Source organism: Podarcis erhardii (genome assembly GCF_964252035.2).
Source record: "Podarcis erhardii genome assembly, chromosome: 9".
Classification (NCBI taxonomy): domain Eukaryota; kingdom Metazoa; phylum Chordata; class Lepidosauria; order Squamata; family Lacertidae; genus Podarcis; species Podarcis erhardii.
Window position 1 is genome coordinate 51,819,901 of NC_138512.1, and position 17,640 is coordinate 51,837,540.

At 41.4% G+C, this 17,640-nt stretch overlaps 1 protein-coding gene across 1 annotated transcript in view; it reads left to right on the forward strand.

Annotated features, from left to right (window-relative positions):
• Positions 1–17,640, forward strand: part of TNIP3 (TNFAIP3 interacting protein 3) — a 65,770-nt gene that overhangs the window by 45,786 nt on the left and 2,344 nt on the right. The window contains exons 10-12 of the mRNA XM_081877080.1: positions 2,810–2,863; positions 3,533–3,691; positions 8,366–8,426. Of these exons, the coding sequence (XP_081733206.1) occupies positions 2,810–2,863; positions 3,533–3,691; positions 8,366–8,426 (274 nt within the window). The remainder of the gene's footprint in view (positions 1–2,809; positions 2,864–3,532; positions 3,692–8,365; positions 8,427–17,640) is intronic.

Sequence of the window (17,640 nt, forward strand, 5' to 3'; positions counted from 1 at the left end):
GGGGATTTGAACTTCCAACCTTCTGACTGGCAAGTCCTAGGCTCTGTGGTTTAACCCACAGTACCACCCGAGTCCCACAAGGTATCCTGAAGCAATTTACTATATAAATATCACATAGGATTTCTCCGCTAATCACCTGCATCTAAAGAGCTATAAGTGACAGTCAACCCATGAATATATTTTGGAAGACTAAGTTCAAATCCTTGTTCTGCTAGGATCTCATTAGGTTAGGCCCTTGTATCCTTGAAGTGCTAGCGAGGAAACATGATAAGCTGAATTTGAATCCTGGCAAGATGGGGGCACTGTGGATGAGTGGTCTCTGTGCCCAAGAAATCAGTCAATTGCCTGCGCCCGACAGGATTGCACTCCTTCTGAAGGAGCAGGTATGAAGGTTGGGTGTGCTTCTGGATCCAGCTCTGTCACTGGAGGGCCAAGTAGCATCAGTGGCTAGAAGTGCCCTTTACCAGCTCTGACTTATACAAGTTATACAACTGCCTGGACCAGGAGAGCTTGACCACATTGGTCCAGGCATTGTTGACAAAATAGGATTACTGCAACATATTTTATGTGGGGCTTCCCTTGTACTTGCTCTGGAAGTTAGTGCCGAATGCTGCAGCACAGCTGCTGGCAGTATTGAGACCCAGTCTGCATATTACACCTCTGCTCAGAGATCAGCACTGGTTGCCCATTGGCTACTGGGCCAAGTTCAAGGTGTTACTATTAGTATATAAAGCCCTTGACAGCTGGGGACCAGCTGACTTGCAGGATCACCTTACCCATAGGCGCCTGCTCAACCACTTCAGTCTGCATAACTGTCACTGTTACAAGTGCCACAAAATACCTTTAATGTGGCATCACCATACCGTTTGGAACTCCCTGTTTTTGGCATAAGATGGGCACCTTCACAGTATTCTTTTTGGTGCCTTCTTAAAACATTTTTGTTTAGGGAAACGTTGTCAGTTTGCATTTCTGAGTGCAGAAAGTATTGATCTGATGTGTAGAGATCTTTCCTATTCTATTTGATTCAAGAGGGTTCTGGAAGCTTCTCTGTGTGAAAGAGATAAGCAGAAGGTTTATGATGTTTAGGTTATACCTTCAGAAAAGCTGGCTTAAACTGGCTTTGTTATCTTTTCTTTCATGGTCATGCTGACTATAAAAGTAGGGCCAGAAGGAGCCTGGGTTTCACTTTGTCTTTCTGCCTCTCTTTCCTTCTGGTGTGGAGTTCTGTACATAGTATGTATAGTGTTAAGGTTTAGTCTTATTATAAGTTATTGTAAGTTTAAGTTAAGTCTGCTGCAACTGGATTTCTTATTGTTGTTGTTTAGTCGTTTAGTCGTGTCCGACTCTTCGTGACCCCATGGACCAGAGCACGCCAGGCACTTCTGTCTTCCACTGCCTCCCGCGGTTTGGTCAGACTCATGTTTGTAGCGTCGAGAACACTGTCCAACCATCTCGTCCTCTGTCGTCCCCTTCTCCTTGTGCCTTTCATCTTTCCCAACATCAGGGTCTTATAGACAGTGCCAATCCTGAATGTATTGGATTTGTGACCATTATGTTCATTTGCCTTCAGTAGCAGTAAAGCTCTGCTGGATGAAATACAATATCCTCTGGTCTATTTTTGGGAATCCTGCAACGTGTTTAATTTTTTACTCTGCTAACTATACCTTGGAATGTACGCTGGATCAATATTGAGAAGAATTTTGATGACAAGCCTACCAAGACATGCAGAAGTTGCATATGATTTGTCTCTGTTGATTTTCATCATCTTTTGAATATTTTAAAATACCTGTTTTAAAATATATATTTTTAATCAATTATTTTATTTTATTTTTATAAATGGCTTAAGGGTTTTCTAGCAAACAAGTGGTATGTAAATTTGGTTAAATAAATCAAAAGTGTGCTTGTGCCAATCGACTAAATCGATGTCGCCTTGTGGTTCCACTCTGTTATTTTCTACCTCCATCTTGCATCCTTGCTCATTAAGCATTTTATCCTTCTGTAGCCATGGTGCCTTCCTATAAAATCAGAACATTATATTATCGTTGTAGAGATTGTATGGTGTGATTTGACATGCTTAACTGTTCTATAAGTAAATGCAGTTATCAGGTATGTTTGGGGCTCTTCTGGTCAACTTTTCTTGCAGGAATTGGAAAGGAAAGATCAAAATGTAATTCCTCACTTGTCAGGTGTCTCAAATGAAGAGGGAGTGGCAAGTGAAATGGGTTGCAGTGATGCAAGGAAGCTTAATATGGGACCACAGAGTGAACAATAAATGTTATTGGCCAATTCTGTGAACTAAAACAGGATACCCAACCAATGCTTGTGCAACTATTTCCTAGAACTATTTGTAAAGGAGACCCATGGCATTCCGGGGCAACTTGCACTATGATTTAACTGCCCTTTAGGTTTAGATTCCCCCCCCCCAAAAAAAATATTTAGCCTAATCTTCATCAAGTGAATTCAGACCGGACTGTAAGAATAAATATGTTGTCCACAACAAGTCCAGCTGCTGGCAATGGCTGGCATAATTTGTGCCTGCCCCCCATGCCTTCTCATGAATGAGGGCTTTGGCTTTAACAAGCAAGAGACGTTCTGTTGACATGACCCAAAACAATTTCCCTCACTGTTTCCCTCACCTTTGACTTTGGAGCATAAAACAATTGTCGCCTGATGAACCTGTTAACTTAGCTCACCAAGCTTCCACAAGGGGGCATGAGAGTTCTTGATTTCAACAATTGCTTTTTGATAACATACTTCTATGCATGCATGCAGGCACTTTTTCAGTATGAAATTAATTTCCCCTACACAGGTTAAAGACTGCCAGGAAGAAAGGGAACTACTTGAGAAGCAAGTAAAGCAACAGGTGTGTGTTGTACTTCAGATTTTTTTTCTAGGAGGCTCAAATGACAGACAGTTGCAATCCAACCGAACTAATTTTGCTAATGTGATGAGCAAAGAATTTGTCTATAGGGCTCAGTGCATGCCATGATTTTGTGCAAATACAGGCAAAGTGCAAAATATGGTCCTAAGTTGAAGCTAAATTTTTGTTGAAGCTTAAAGGTTCCAGCTATTTTGGCTGCTTTGACAGAGTTGCATGTTAAGTGGACAATATATGGTGAAATCTCTAAGCTAAAGGTAGACTCCATACAATTTCCAGTAGTCCAGGGAATGGCCTTATCCCTCTCTATGACCATCCAAAACAGATTGTGTTGATTAAGCAAATTTTTGCAAATAGGTTTTTGCGTGTCTAATGCATCCAGGTTAGATAATTTTTGCCTTTTATTGTGCTGAATTTTAATGTTTCATAGTGCAGCAAGCTGTAGTCCCACTACTGGCAAACTTGTTATCAGTCTTGTGTTGTTTACTTAGAACTAAGGATGCAACTACCTGAATAGAAAGGCACCAGCTACCAGTTGTACATTGCAGTATCAAACCAGGAGTACAGGAAATACTAAGATGTTACTACTTTAATTGGGAAGTGTTTATTTTATTTATTTTATTTTATTTATTCATTATTTCAATTTTTGAATAGGCAAGAGACCTCCAAGCACTTACAGAAAAACATGGCTTCCCACACCAGATGTTTGTTCCTGCATGTTTTAGTTGCAGGAACTGTGGGTTACTTCACCCTTACCCGGAACCTCAAATAAAATTAGCTTCGTGCAGCATTCACAGAAAGCAGCAGCGCCCAGTAAGTAATACTTCTACCAGCCTTCGTTTCACAAAGTGGAAACCAATATTGTACAATTACAAATGCAAGGATTCTGCAGGAGTAGAATAATGTGTGCATTGTGAAATGTAAACACTCGCCTCTCTTTCTTGCCTTGTCATTTTGATTTTTCTCTTTCAATTTTTCTCAAATGATTGTTTTTGTAACTCATAATGTACATATTCCCAACCTCTTTCAAATAGCTCACATCTCCTGCAGAGTATTTTTTTTTAACACCCTCTATTTTTTCTCTCTGACCAGAACAAAATATATTTTACTGCATTCTTGGTATGCTTCAGGGCCCAAATCCAAGTAATAATCTTTAAAACCATTAATGAGTTGGGGCCACACTGGTTGAAGGATCATCTTCATCTATACAAACCTGCCTGTCCTTTGAATTCAGCCCCTGAGGACCTGATTTTGTGTGAGAGCTATAGGGTTCACCCCACAACCCCACATCAGTTTGTGGAATTCTACCCTAACTGAGACCCCATCAATTGAGGTCTTCAAATGGGCTCTGAATTTTATCTTGGACTGATAACTGGGTTTTGCTGTTTATAAACTGATAAAATAGTTTTAATTATTTTTATAGGCTAGTACCTAAAGTAATGTTAGCAAAAGTAGCATTGTAACTCACACAAGCTGTCACCGTGTATAATAACTCTAGCAGTTGTACACCATCTTGTGCACGGGCAAGACACACATTAGATTTGACTGCTACACTGTGGTGAGATTGAGGCTCCTGCTAGAGGAATAATGGTTGTTCAAGCGGGTTGCCACAATTGCCTTCCTTCACATTATGGTGAAGAACGCAACATGGATGGAGTTGCCATTATCTTATTTCTCCAGGACAATCTCTTGCATAAGCCACCATGGAAGTGAATGGAACCTGCCAAGGACCACACATACTTAAGCTTAGATAAAACAAGGAAAGAGCCATAGATAAGCAGAGCTTTTGTTTAAGTATTTTTCCTTCTGTTTCTCTTCTCTTATATGAGCTTGTGGGGGGAAGGAGTTTCTCACTAAAGTTTAAAACTGAGGCCCAATTAATTTTGGCCGCTGTCCTAGAGCTTTCACCATCTGGGTTTCTAGCTGTGCAATGCATCCTGGGGGTTTATAAATTTTGCCTTCCTTTAGAAGACTGCTGGAAGGGTGGAGTCCTTTGCTGATTGGTTGTTTTGAAATCTATTCCCAAGTTCTTTTGTGATTGTTTTCTTATATAAGTGTAGCTGGCTCCAGCAGGTTTGGGTTTTTTAAAATAATAATAATTCCCAAGCTATTTGTCATCAAATGTGAAAGGTGTTAGAATTGAGTGAGTGTGTAGGCTCAGCGTATGGAATATAGTACAGATACTACTTCATTATATTTTGACTTTCTACTCCTTCCCCCCCCCTAACTCACATTTACTGTTTACTTTTCAATCATCCGAGAAATCTTTTGTTTAGTCTGATTGTGAATCATGTCTCTTTATCCTTTGGAATACTTTCAAGATCATAATTGTGAAAATTATGTTAACTGCCTTGCAGTAGTGTTCACACATTGTTGTTTGGGTCTCTGAGAATACATCATATGTTTGTAGTTGAGTATGGCTTATTTTACTAGGGAGTGTTTTGCATGTTTCATTGATTATTTATCCAATCCATGCCCTGATGTCTTTGTGTAGAGGCTTAAAATAAAAAGTTAAGAGATAAGATATTTAATACAGTGGTGCCTCGCAAGACGAAAATAATCCGTTCCACGAGTCTCTTCGTCTAGCGGTTTTTTCATCTTGCGAAGCATCCCTATTAGTGGCTTAGCGGATTAGCGCTATTAGCGGCTTAGTGGCTTAGCAGCTATTAGCGGCTCAGCGGCTTAGCGGCTAAGCGGCTATTAGAGGCTTAGTGACTTAGAAAAAGGGGGGGAAGGGTAAAAACTCTCAAGACTCGCAAGACGTTTTCGTCTTGAGAAGCAAGCCCATAGGGAAATTCGTCTTGCGAAGTGCCTCGAAAAACGGAAAACCCTTTCGTCTAGCAGGTTTTTCGTCTGCGAGGCATTCATCTTGCGGGGCACCACTGTATAATTTATAATACAAACTAAGTTAGACCATTGGGCCATCTAGCCCGGCTCTGTTATATGATACGCTTTTTAAAATTAAGTTTAAGGTGCTTGTGTAACATGGTTTATTTGATAGCAAGCTGCTGGAATTCAGTGGTTCGCCATGTAGGTGTGACCACTTCTTCATGCCAGTGCAAACATCCAAAAAGCAAGGTTGGATTTGACTCCATCTTTTCTCCTTGTAAAATATCTCAATAAGGTCTCCTCCAGACAACCTGTTTATGGAGCATTCGTTCTGGGGAAAGCTGTGATTTGTTTAAATTATGGCTTGACCAAAGAGATATCAAACCTTGGTTTCTGGCTTGTTTAGATATCCATAGTTAGAATTATCTGTGATATCCTGCCCAGTTCCCAGATGAAATGACAACCTGCAGGTATTTTAACATGGAAGGTGATGCTTCTGATCTTCCCATTGTGAGTGTGCTAGAGAAATGGGGAGAAGGCTTGTGCACTAATACTATGCTATGCTTTAGCATTGCATTTGAACCAGGTCATAAAACTCCCAATCACTTAACTATTACTTAAACAGCCCAGTCATGTTAACCATTATATCTGCAGCAGTGTTACCTAATTGTGGTTACTTCTCCATCCAGGAACCGAAACCATATTTAAACCATTGTTTCATGTTCTGGAGCCCTCGCCTTCTATAACCACAAAAATAACACCACTGCAGGTGTAATAGTTTACAATGTTGTTGTTGTTGTTTAGTTGTGTCCGACTCTTCGTGACCCCATGGACCAGAGCACGCCAGGCACTCTGTCTTCCACTGCCTCCCACAGTTTGGTCAAACTCATGCTGGTAGCTTCGAGAACACAATACAACCATCTCGTCCGCTTTCGTCCCCTTCTCCTTGTGCCCTCCATCTTTCCCAACATCAGGGTCTTTTCCAGGGAGTCTTCTCTTCTCCTGAGGTGGCCAAAGTATTGGAGCCTCAGCTTCATGATCTGTCCTTCCAGTGAGCACTCAGGGCTGATTTCCTTCAGAATGGAGAGGTTTGATCTTCTTGCAGTCCATGGGACTCTCAAGAGTCTCCTCCAGCACCATAATTCAAAAGCATCAATTCTTCGGCGATCAGCCTTCTTTATGGTCCAGCTCTCACGTCCATACATCACTACTGGGAAAACCATAGCTTTTACTATACGGACCTCTGTTGGCAAGGTGATGTCTCTACTTTTTAATAGTTTACAATAGTTAGAACCTAAGGGGAAACTGGTGTTCCATAAGAGAGAGAGGTAGGCCTTTTGTGGCCTGTTCTTGACTGCCTAACCATGGTTAAGCAACCAGGAACATTCTGCCTACCCCAACTCAAAATAAGTTTTCTGCATAGGAGAAACTTTGTGTGTGAAATGCATCAATTCCTGCATCAAACTTTGGAGACATAAGCATCAACATAGGGTTTCCCTGGCCTGTGAACTAGAGAAGAGCAGGGTGATTTACAATTTGGATTAAATGATTGGGATAAGGAAGTGTAGTGGAAGGATCAACTGCATTAATGACTTTCTTCTCTAAACAGATCAAGTATATTAAAAGTATAATCCCAATAACATCAGTCTTCCATTCTTTTTTCAGACGTCCAGTATAGCAGGAGTAGGGAACCTGTGGCCCTCCAGATATTGTGGGACCACCAACTCTCATTTTAAAAATAAATAAAAATGTATTGAACTTCTATACAGCCCTCTACCTACAGGCCATCAGCCCTAGTCAGCATGGCCACTGGGGTGATAGTAATTTATTCAGCAGCATCTAGAGGGCTGCAGGTCCCCAACCCTTGAACTACTAGAGCACTAACGTTACATTTCAAGTGGCATGCTGTCTTATTCTTATTTTTAATTTTGGAAATCTGCCTTACGAAAATCATTCCAGTTTTGTAATTAGGAGCTGACTGTCAAAATCTATAATAATTTGATTGAACGGTTGCAAGTTTTTGTAAAAAAGCTATTTTTTTCTTATAATAATATTTCCTCCCCCCAAAAAAATCATTTTAAAGTTCAAATGCTGACCTGCTGCCACTAGAGTGGGAGATTAGAATTCTGTTTGGTGAGGTCACCAGGGTTTTAAAAGAATCCTAGCAAACTGCGAACAAGTTCCCTTTGGAACACGTTCACCTGTCATGTTGATGCACACCAGGTTTCTCTTAGCCTCTTAACAGCTGACATTGACTGTAGTTAGAGACCTAACTGTTTATGATAGAATCAGGTGCATTCCATCTCACCCTGTCTTCTCCTGCTCTTTTTCAAGGTTCATGAGGCTCTCGGAAATCTGGTTTGTTAATGTTAATAAAGTTTGTTTTGATTTGTGGGATCTAGGAGGTTTCACACAACTCTTTAATATTGTGCTCACCATCCAAGAGACACAGCAATAAAAAGAAAAAAACAGCTGAAGAACTTAATCAGGAAAAAGATTTATTTGATCAAAATAAGAAGGAGATTTTGAGGGTAAATTACTTTGGTATGACTAATGAAAGGCTTCACAGTATAATTATATTTGCCATGCTGCTATTCTTTTGTTTGAAGTGTCTATGAAGTCCATATTGCTGTAATAATGTTTTATTGTTCTGCGCAGCCAGACTATCAATGGTATGTTCCCGACCGGTTTCCGCCAGATGTGCCGCACAAGGCAAATGGTAAGGCAACAGCTGTACTGAACACACTTTTTAAGAGTTTCTTTTTAATGGGGTCTCTCTCTCTCTCTGATCGGTAGTAAACTTTCATAAGTACCCAGTGTGTGATTTGTATACAGCTCCTTTTTGTACAACTGCAATACATGCATGCAGCCAGGGTGTGAATTCTAAATATAATGCATTTGTGTACAGCTTTTGGTATTGCCAAGCTACTTTAAAACACATAACATGCCTTAAAGAATCATATAAATCCCTTACTGAACACCTAAGAAAAATGAAGGACATTGGAATTGCCGTCCTCCATTCATAACTTTGTTGACAGTTGAGCAAATGGTGCATCTAATATATGGTCTCTAAGGAGCTCAGTCTAGCCACTGTGGGCCTTTTCCTACAGCTAGTAGAGAGGACAGTCAATTCTAGCTAAGAGTTTGCTACCCTAACACTGCCACCATTCTGTCTTCACATCAAATAAGTTCAAAGGCCCAGCAAGATAATTATTAGTCCACACACCTCAACTCTTCTGGTTTAAGGGACCCACAGTTGATGTCATAATTTGGTCTACCAATAAACCCGTGGCCACTTTATAGTGGGCCAGCTAATGCTTGGTGGTTGCTGGTATGCTTGCAAAGAATACTGAATTAGGTGGAGTTTGATCTTATACAGGAACCACTTACATTCTTAAACAAGAATTCAGGCTCTTTCAGCATGGAGTATTAACAGTTAATGTGGGCTAGTTGCGCATTAACTGATAAAAAATCCTAATCAGCATGGATTCCAGGTTCAGATGGAGTGGGGTGTGTGGTGTGGCACATGGGCAAGATTCTTCCAGTGGACTCTCCCCATAACAGACCATCACCTGCTCACTACTGCTCATTTGCATGCCAGTCCTTCTTTCCTTCATATTGCCTCCCAGCAAAGCAAGCCCTGCCATTTGGAGAAGGGTGGCAGCTGCTTTAGGCATCTGTTGGTCCATACAGTAAAAAGTAGAACATGCTAGACTGATAGTAACCCACCTCTTCTGTGAGTGTGAAGGACATATTTTCCTATCCCTCATCCTATCAGATCAGGAAGAAATGCAGGAAGCCTAAGCAACTGCCATGGGCAGGACAAATGGATTTGCAGTTTGGGACATTTGTAGGCTTGTTGGGATCATACTGAACTAGTTGTTGGATTGGGGTCTATCAGAGTCATTTAAGTCTGAGAATTGCAAAAGTAGGTTCCGTACTAGAAGGCGCAAGAGGCATTTATTTTGAGTTGCTTATAGGACAGCAAATGGGGAGAGAAGATGGGATTAGAGCCATGCACAATTTTGTACTGCAGACATTAGATAGCCTTGGGATTGCCAGATCTCTCACTTTGATAATGGAAATCCAATTGTGAAGACTGCATGGCTAAAACATACTGGAGCGCGATTCCTTATAGAGGCACAGACTGTCACGGAAAGGATGTTGGTGCAATACCCCAATGTGTAGATGGTTAGAAAGTGAAATTTTATGCACTTCCAAACCCTTCTGTGACCTTGTGCAAATGTATTTTGATGAGTCCCACTTGCTCAGAATTTTACAACCGTCCCTTGCAGATTGTTTCACAAATGAAGCATGAGATATCCAGAAAACTGCCTGTTGTTCTTAGAACTAAAGCTCCTTACAAGCCATGAATGGGTTAGCTATAAGATTGCTTGGTAAGCTCTCCATATGAAAACTCTGCAGCCCTTATAAGTACTTAATAACTTGAGAGCGTAAAGCTTAGCCTTGCTGAGCCAGCTAACCTAGGAGATCAAGTTGGCTGGCTGCATGCATTGAAGCCTTTAAGTGCTTAAAAGCTTCAGTTTATAAAGTTGTTGTGGTTTGGGAGGCCAGCTGTCCCCAGGGAAACACATGACTTTGACAAGGAAAAGCAATCTTCAGCTTTGGGAAAAGGCATTTGGAAAGTGCATGAAATTTCCTTCGATGTTTTGATTTGTTTACATGTTCAATCTGCAAATGAGAGCCTGAAGAAAGGGAAGAAAATCTTGGAATAAGCGACCAAGTAAATAAGTGTACTTATAGAAGGGTAGTTATTGTGGAATCTGTGATCCTAATGCATGCAGGTTTTTCACAACATTGGCAGCAAAATGGCAACTTCTATATCTTCCCTCCCCCAATTTAATCCAGATTTGCCCTATCCATAAAAAACCCAGTATTTTAAAACAACAACACTCTGTTGCCAAAAAGCCATTCGCAATACACGAACAATCCATTTGCAATATTAAGTCTCCCTTTGAAAGCCCCCTTAGAATTGTTATCTCTGGCATACAGAGATTAAACAAGTTGTGAACAATCCAAAGGGGTGAGGAAAAGGGCTTAGTAGAAGTAAACAAGGAGTTTGGCTTTGCAAAAGGGGAACAACCTAGATTCAGCAACTTTTCAGCGCCACAATACACTAAACTTTTCACTTAGTATTTAAAATAGTTCATTGGAAATTACATTAGCAGGTGCAGAGGATGAGCAGAAACAGAACTTTCCTTTTCTCCCCTACTGTAGTCTCACTCCCTACCCCTTGATGCTGCTATTAGTTTCTGAGAGGATGGTTTCACTGGTACCATTTGAATTTTCGTCCTGGAGGTACTACTATTATTTATTTATTATTATTTATTAAAGTGACGTGGGTGGCGCTGTGGGTTAAACCGCAGAGCCTAGGACTTGCTGATCAGAAGGTCGTCAGTTCGAATCCCCACGATGGGGTGAGCTCCCGCTGCTTGGTCCCTGCTCCTGCCAACCTAGCAGTTCGAAAGCACGTCAAAGTGCAAGTAGATAAATAGGTACTGCTCCGGCAGGAAGGTAAACAGTGTTTCCGTGCGCTGCTCTGGTTCGCCAGAAGCGGTTTAGTCATGCTGGCCACATGACCCGGAAGCTGTACGCCGGCTCTCTCGGCCGGTAAAGCGAGATGAGTGCCGCAACCCCAGAGTCAGTCACGACTGGACCTAATGGTCAGGGGTCCCTTTACCTTTACCTTTATTACTTATTAAATTTTTATACCATCCTTCATCCGAAGATATCAGGGCAGTTCACTGCATAAAAATACAAAATCAAACCAGAAAATACATAATAAAAACAAGAACAAAACAAACCAATAACCCCGCCCCCAGACACATTTAAAAGGGCATAGAAGAGGAAAGTTTTCACTGGGCATCTAAAGATGTATAATGAAGGTTCCAGCTGAATCTCCTTAGAGAGAGCATTGCACAAATGGGGAGCAACTGCAGAAAAGGCCTGTTCTTGCGTTACCACTCTCCGGACCTCTCATGGAGAAATCACAAGAAAGGCCTCAGGTGGCTATTATTATCCTGGGATAGCTCAGCTGGTAGAGCATGAGACTCTTAATCTCAGGGCCATGGGTTTGAGCCCTAAATTGTGCCAAAGATTCCTGCATTTCAGGGGGTTGGACTAGATGACCCTTGTGGTCCCTTCCAGCTCTACAGTTTTATGATTCTATTACGATTGCAGAGTCCAGATTAGTGTATACAGGATGAGGTGATTCTTGCAGTATTATCAGCTTTGGGGGAGGCGAATTTCACTGGGAATAAGTTGGGAAAGAAAGGTTTAACCCCACAAGGTCTTGTGCCATTGCACCCCTCCGCACAATACAACAGAAAACGAATTGCACTTGGCAAACCACAGTTTCCTGTTGCAACTGATCTTGGAAACTGTTTAGTATTGGACTACAAACGACAACACGAAGGCAGCAGCTGATCACAATGTATGAAAAGAGGCAACATGTGCTGCCTACTGTCAGTCATTAATTTTGCATGGTTTCCAAAAGTTTGTTCTTAAATCCTTTTTGAAAGAAGCACCTGAATGCTCATATGCAGCATATTGGTGGTAAATGCTGCATGAGTGAATAAGGCAGCAGTTCTTTCCCCTCTGCACAACAGTTTAAATCAAATTTAATCTTCATCTCTACTGCTCTCCTTGAGCAGTATAATCACTGAGGCGTCTAAACTCAGGTTTTGATGCATATTCTGTTTTCTTATGAGAAGCACACAAGGGGGCAGACTTCAAAAAATTGCTAGGAATATGAGGAACATGATTTGAAAGAAGTATGTGTGTCTGTGTGTTATCCATGCATGTATCAAGGTTTGTTACTGTTCCACAGTGACAATTGCTGTGGCTAAAGAGGTATTTTGACTCTCTGCACTACTCATTTGGGCAGGGAGAGGCAGCACAACTCGGATCAGGATGGTGGCTAGAGAGGCAGGAACAGTCAAGCTAAGGTTTCATGTTAAGATATTATCAGTAGTTATCCATGTACTCAGCTCATGGCCCACTCAAAACAAGTGTTTTAATAAAATCCAGAAATTAAATACACATCCTCCCAGCAGAAAGTGTAGGAGTGAGCATTAGCTGTCTCCAGCTTTAGGCTATGGAGACAATTTAACAACCACTTAAAAGTTCTTTTTTTTTTAAGCACCATTATTTCCTCCTCTTCTCTAATGATGCATGCTATCCACTTGCTGCCCTTCACATATGCAGGATATTAACTCAAAGGCATTTCCATGGCTTTGGGTAGCAGACGGTGTCATGCTATGGGGGTTCTTTTAAGGCATGCTGATGAATACAAGCCATAAAACTGCTCTCCCTGGTCCATTCCCTTCATCTTCCTTTGCCTTCCTACTTTAGGCTACTGCGTCATAAAGAGACAACCCTAGGCACATCCTGGTGGCTAGGATGTGGGGGGCAGGGTGTCTGTGTCACTCCCTTCTGATCCCTACAGCCTAGACAGTCTTTGCACACAGCTGCTAGGAACTGGCTGCCTTCCATAGCAATCATGGGAGTGTCTGGACATTGTATATTTTTCCATTCTTTTACCTTTTTTTTATTAGCATATAGTAGGGTGTTCTTATTCACCAGGCAGAGTTAGGGGAAAGATTTTGAACAGGAAATCTAGATATGTTGAAAGAGGTTTCCCCACTTGTTGTCTTCCACCTTTCCTGCAACAGTGTGTGAAATAAAGGCTGCATACATGCTACCCTCAGGGACATGGGTGGCGCTGTGGGTTAAACCACAGAGCCTAGGACTTGCCGATCAGAAGGTCGGCGGTTCGAATCCCCGAGACAGGGTGAGCTCCCGTTGCTTGGTCCCTGCTCCTGCCAACCTAGCAGTTCAAAAGCACGTCAAAGTGCAAGTAGATAAATAGGTACCACTCTGGTGAGAAGGTAAACGGCGTTCCCGTGTGCTGCTTTGGTTCACCAGAAGCGGCTTAGTCATGCTGGCCACATGACTCAGAAGCTGTATGCCGGCTCCCTCAGCCAGTAAAGCAAGATGAGCACCGCAACCCCAGAGTCGGTCATGACTACACCTAATGGTCAGGGGTCCCTTTACCTTTACCTTACATGCTACACATCTGAAGTACATGGCTTCCCCCCAACAATTCTGGGACCCACAAAGCTACAGTTCTCAGCACCCTTGACAAGCTATTGTTCCCAGGATTCTCTGGGGGAAGTATTGTGCTTTTAATATGTGCTGCCTATGCAGCTGAAAAATAGAGAAATGTGGAGAAAGATCTATGGGATCTGTTTGTGGGTGAGAGAGGTAGGTTGAAACAAAGGGCAAGAGGATACTGGTATCATAAGTGTGGTTTCTATTGAGTCATGCTTGCTTATACCTCTCACCCACTCTTTCCTTAGCCCGTATTATCCTTTCTGCACATATATTTTGCTGGGTACCAGATCTAAAAGTTAATTGACTTTCTTTTAGCCTAGCTAGTGATCATCCTTCCTTGACAATGGCTTCCTTTCGGGGGGAGGAGGAAAAGGATTCAGGAACAAAGGACAAGAGAATTCCAACTAGTGTTATGAGTGTCAGCTTATTTTGGCAGGTGGGATAGTATGATTTCCTTCCTTTTCCAACTGTGCAAAATTGACGAGACAGCTTAAAAATTGGGCTGGAGCTTTTCCCTGAACCTACTTTTAATAAAAAAAAATTCTCTGGGAAAGAGGTTTTATTGCTCAGGGCTTTCTTTGCATACTTGTGATTCTGGCAAGCAATGTCAGTTTTGCTTCCAAAAGTCCATTTAGTGGGGGGCATACAATAAGTTTGGTTCCCCCAGCACTTGTATTTGGGAACCACAGTTATTCCATGAAAACCTTAATTCAATGACTGGGTGTCTTATTGCTAAATATTTGACTATGTGTCATTTTTTTTATTATTTAAGGCTAGTATATAGCTCACAATGCGCAGATGAAGGGATACCACTAATCTCTCCTCTAAACACATCTTTTCAAGGGCGTTAGTGACTTATTTTGCCTATACAAGCCTAGTGAGTTAGGAGTGGGATTACAAATGGGGAAAATCAGAAGAGCTAAGGAGCAGTTCTGACGTTGCAAATATATTATTTCAAGTGTGTAGCGGGACCTTTAAAGTTCACTCCAGCTGTCCTCTTAACCAGATAACTTTGGTTCCATAGCTGGATTGCATAATATAATATACATGTGCACATATTTATTTCCACAGTTGAATTCTGATTCAAAATTCAGTAAAAGAATTTTGATTTTTCTTTTGTTAAGTTGAGGTGAAGAATGGAAGATCAACATAAGCCATCAGGATCTTCCTTCAAAATAAATATAGTGCATCCAAGAAGAGCCAATAAAGTTTGATCACAGGGCACCAAATCTGATCACATATTTTATTGTTAAGCCATGGCAGGAAAATACAATTCCCGGAATTGTAAGCAATAAAAACACTTCTCTTCCTAGTTCCAGAGATAGGGTCTACATGTGTCCTAGGGTAACTGCAGATACTGTCACTGATGTACTGGTGCAAGAGAAAAATCACAATGCAGTATAGGAAGGATATTCAGGATGTGAAAGCAAAAATAAGGGGTGGGAGGATTGCCCATAGACCATCATAGGGTTGGTGCAAATTTGTGGCAGGGATTAAAGAGATTTCAAAGGCCACATTGGATGCCTCTGATAAAGCACAAGCTTCTCCTTCCAGCACATCTGCTATTGAAGTTAGGCTGGCGGGAAGCTGATGAGGCTCTTTGTACATTATCTAACCTACAACAATAGAGTTGCAATGCACTCCTATCTTACCCTCCTGATTTTCATTAAACTTAGCTGGGACTAATTAGTTTTCTAGTCTCATTAGGCACAGCCTCCCAGCAGCTTCTGTAAAAAGAATCAAGATGAATGCCAAGCTCCTAATAGACAGTGGAGGGAGACTTGATCTATCCCTTGACATCATTAGTTATGATGGCAGCTTTCATTATGCTGTGGCCATAGTAGAGCTACGTCCTCCATACTGATTTATTGCTGTACATTGAACCAGAAGTGGGTGAAAGGTACCTCGAAGAAGAGCCAACACCAAATTTCAGGGGCATATGCTTCAAGTCACTGTGGTTTTAAAACAGTCTCTTACTTGGTAGCACCCAGGGATGGCATTCTTGTTAAGCAGAGAGAGGCCACTACCTCAGGCAGCAGATGCTAGAAGATGAGAAGGTGTTAGAAGATAGGACACACAGCTCTGTGTGGCTTGACTTGCACTCCTTCAGTTTGCCTGCTGCTGTCAGGTGCTGCTGTCTTATCACCACTGTCAAAGAAAGACTGAGCTGCCAGTGTGGTCAGTTTTCTGCATGTGGAATGGAAAGAAGGTGCCACCTCATTGTTCTTCTGGGCAGCAAAATGACTTGGGCTGTATGTACCCCCCATACAAAGGGTAGACACACTTCTTGCTTAGCCACCAGGTTTTAATCCAAAAGAAGATTAGGCTTTGGCCTTAGCTTTGCACACTACTTTTCTTGACCATCACTCTCCTCATGGTGTTGGGGGCAAAGACAGCTGTCTGTGGGATATCCTTGACTTTGGAGGTCCCCAGGGCATGAGGACATGTGATGTCTGCTTCCTTGAAGCTAAAGCAAGGCTTGGTCTGGTCCATACCTGGATGAGAGACCACCTGGGAATCCTAGGTGCACTACCTTTAATACCATTATGGGAAAAGAGGTGGGATATAAATATAAATAAATAAAACCATCGATAGTTCAATGTAATGGGGTAAGTAGATTTTCAGATAAACTCAGGAACTTTCTCCCAGCTCAGGTATCCATTTCTGCCTGAGGTGGTCATCCAGAGCCAGAGAGGAATTGCACATGCCCTGATCTCATACCTTATCTCCTCCTAGATACTATTCCAGAGCCAAGAAACCCATGATCAGACCCTTTGAATCAAAATAGTTTAAAAACAACCATTAGTGAATGAGATAAACAACACAAAAAGGCTTGCTTGATACTTAAATCCATTATCTTTTCCACTGGTAAATCTACTTTTATTCCACCCATGTGCTTAAAACTGTACCTCCTTGAACACCACACTTTTTTTGCATTCAGAAATAGCCTTGATGTAAGAGTCATAGTTTTGCTGAAGGAAGTGCCTCAAAAAGGAAGCACAACAATAAAAAATAACAACAGCACCCCCAGTTTAAACAGTAGTATGGTTTCAGAAAAGCAGCCTTTGGAATTGAATGTTCGAAGATTTATTAATTTCCTGTTTAACAGTTAATGGTCAAGGTGATTGTAAAAAGTTTCAAGTATAATGATTATCTGGTATGAGGATGCCTAGGAAGATATCAAAGCATCTTTATACGAACATGTCTTTCTCTGGTTTGCATTGAAATTGCATATGGCATTGGTAATCCTGGTATTCTAGTAATATACTTCAAATTCCCAGATGTTAATAGGCTGTGTTTTCCCCCGTTGATTTCATGAGGCATTCATTTAACATATGGAAAATCTTTGCCTTCTCATCCATTATCTGAAGAGGGGATACAAAATTAGTTCCATGCTATTTGTTCACTAATATAGATGCCACAACCTTGAAAGAGTTGAAGTTGTGAGTGTTTGATTTGCTTAACCTTTTAAATTGAAACAGTTGCAGTTGCTGCTTAAGTAAAGACTAGCCTTTTCCCCATCGTTCTCTCATCTGTTTCTCACTTTGCCAGTTTTCCAAATGTATCTGGATCTGAGGACAGCAACAAAGATTTGTTGCAGCTAGGGATACAGTAGATCAAATGTCAATTTAGTTTTTTTCAGTTTTTCGGTAGGATCACTTTTCAATGTGAATTGAACTGAATATTTAAATTCTTCTCCCCTCCACAGTTGAAGCCTGATCCTAATATCCTAATTTTTTTCAAGCAAGTCCCACTGAATTCAATGAGCCCTAATTCATGGTAGATGTTTTTAGCAT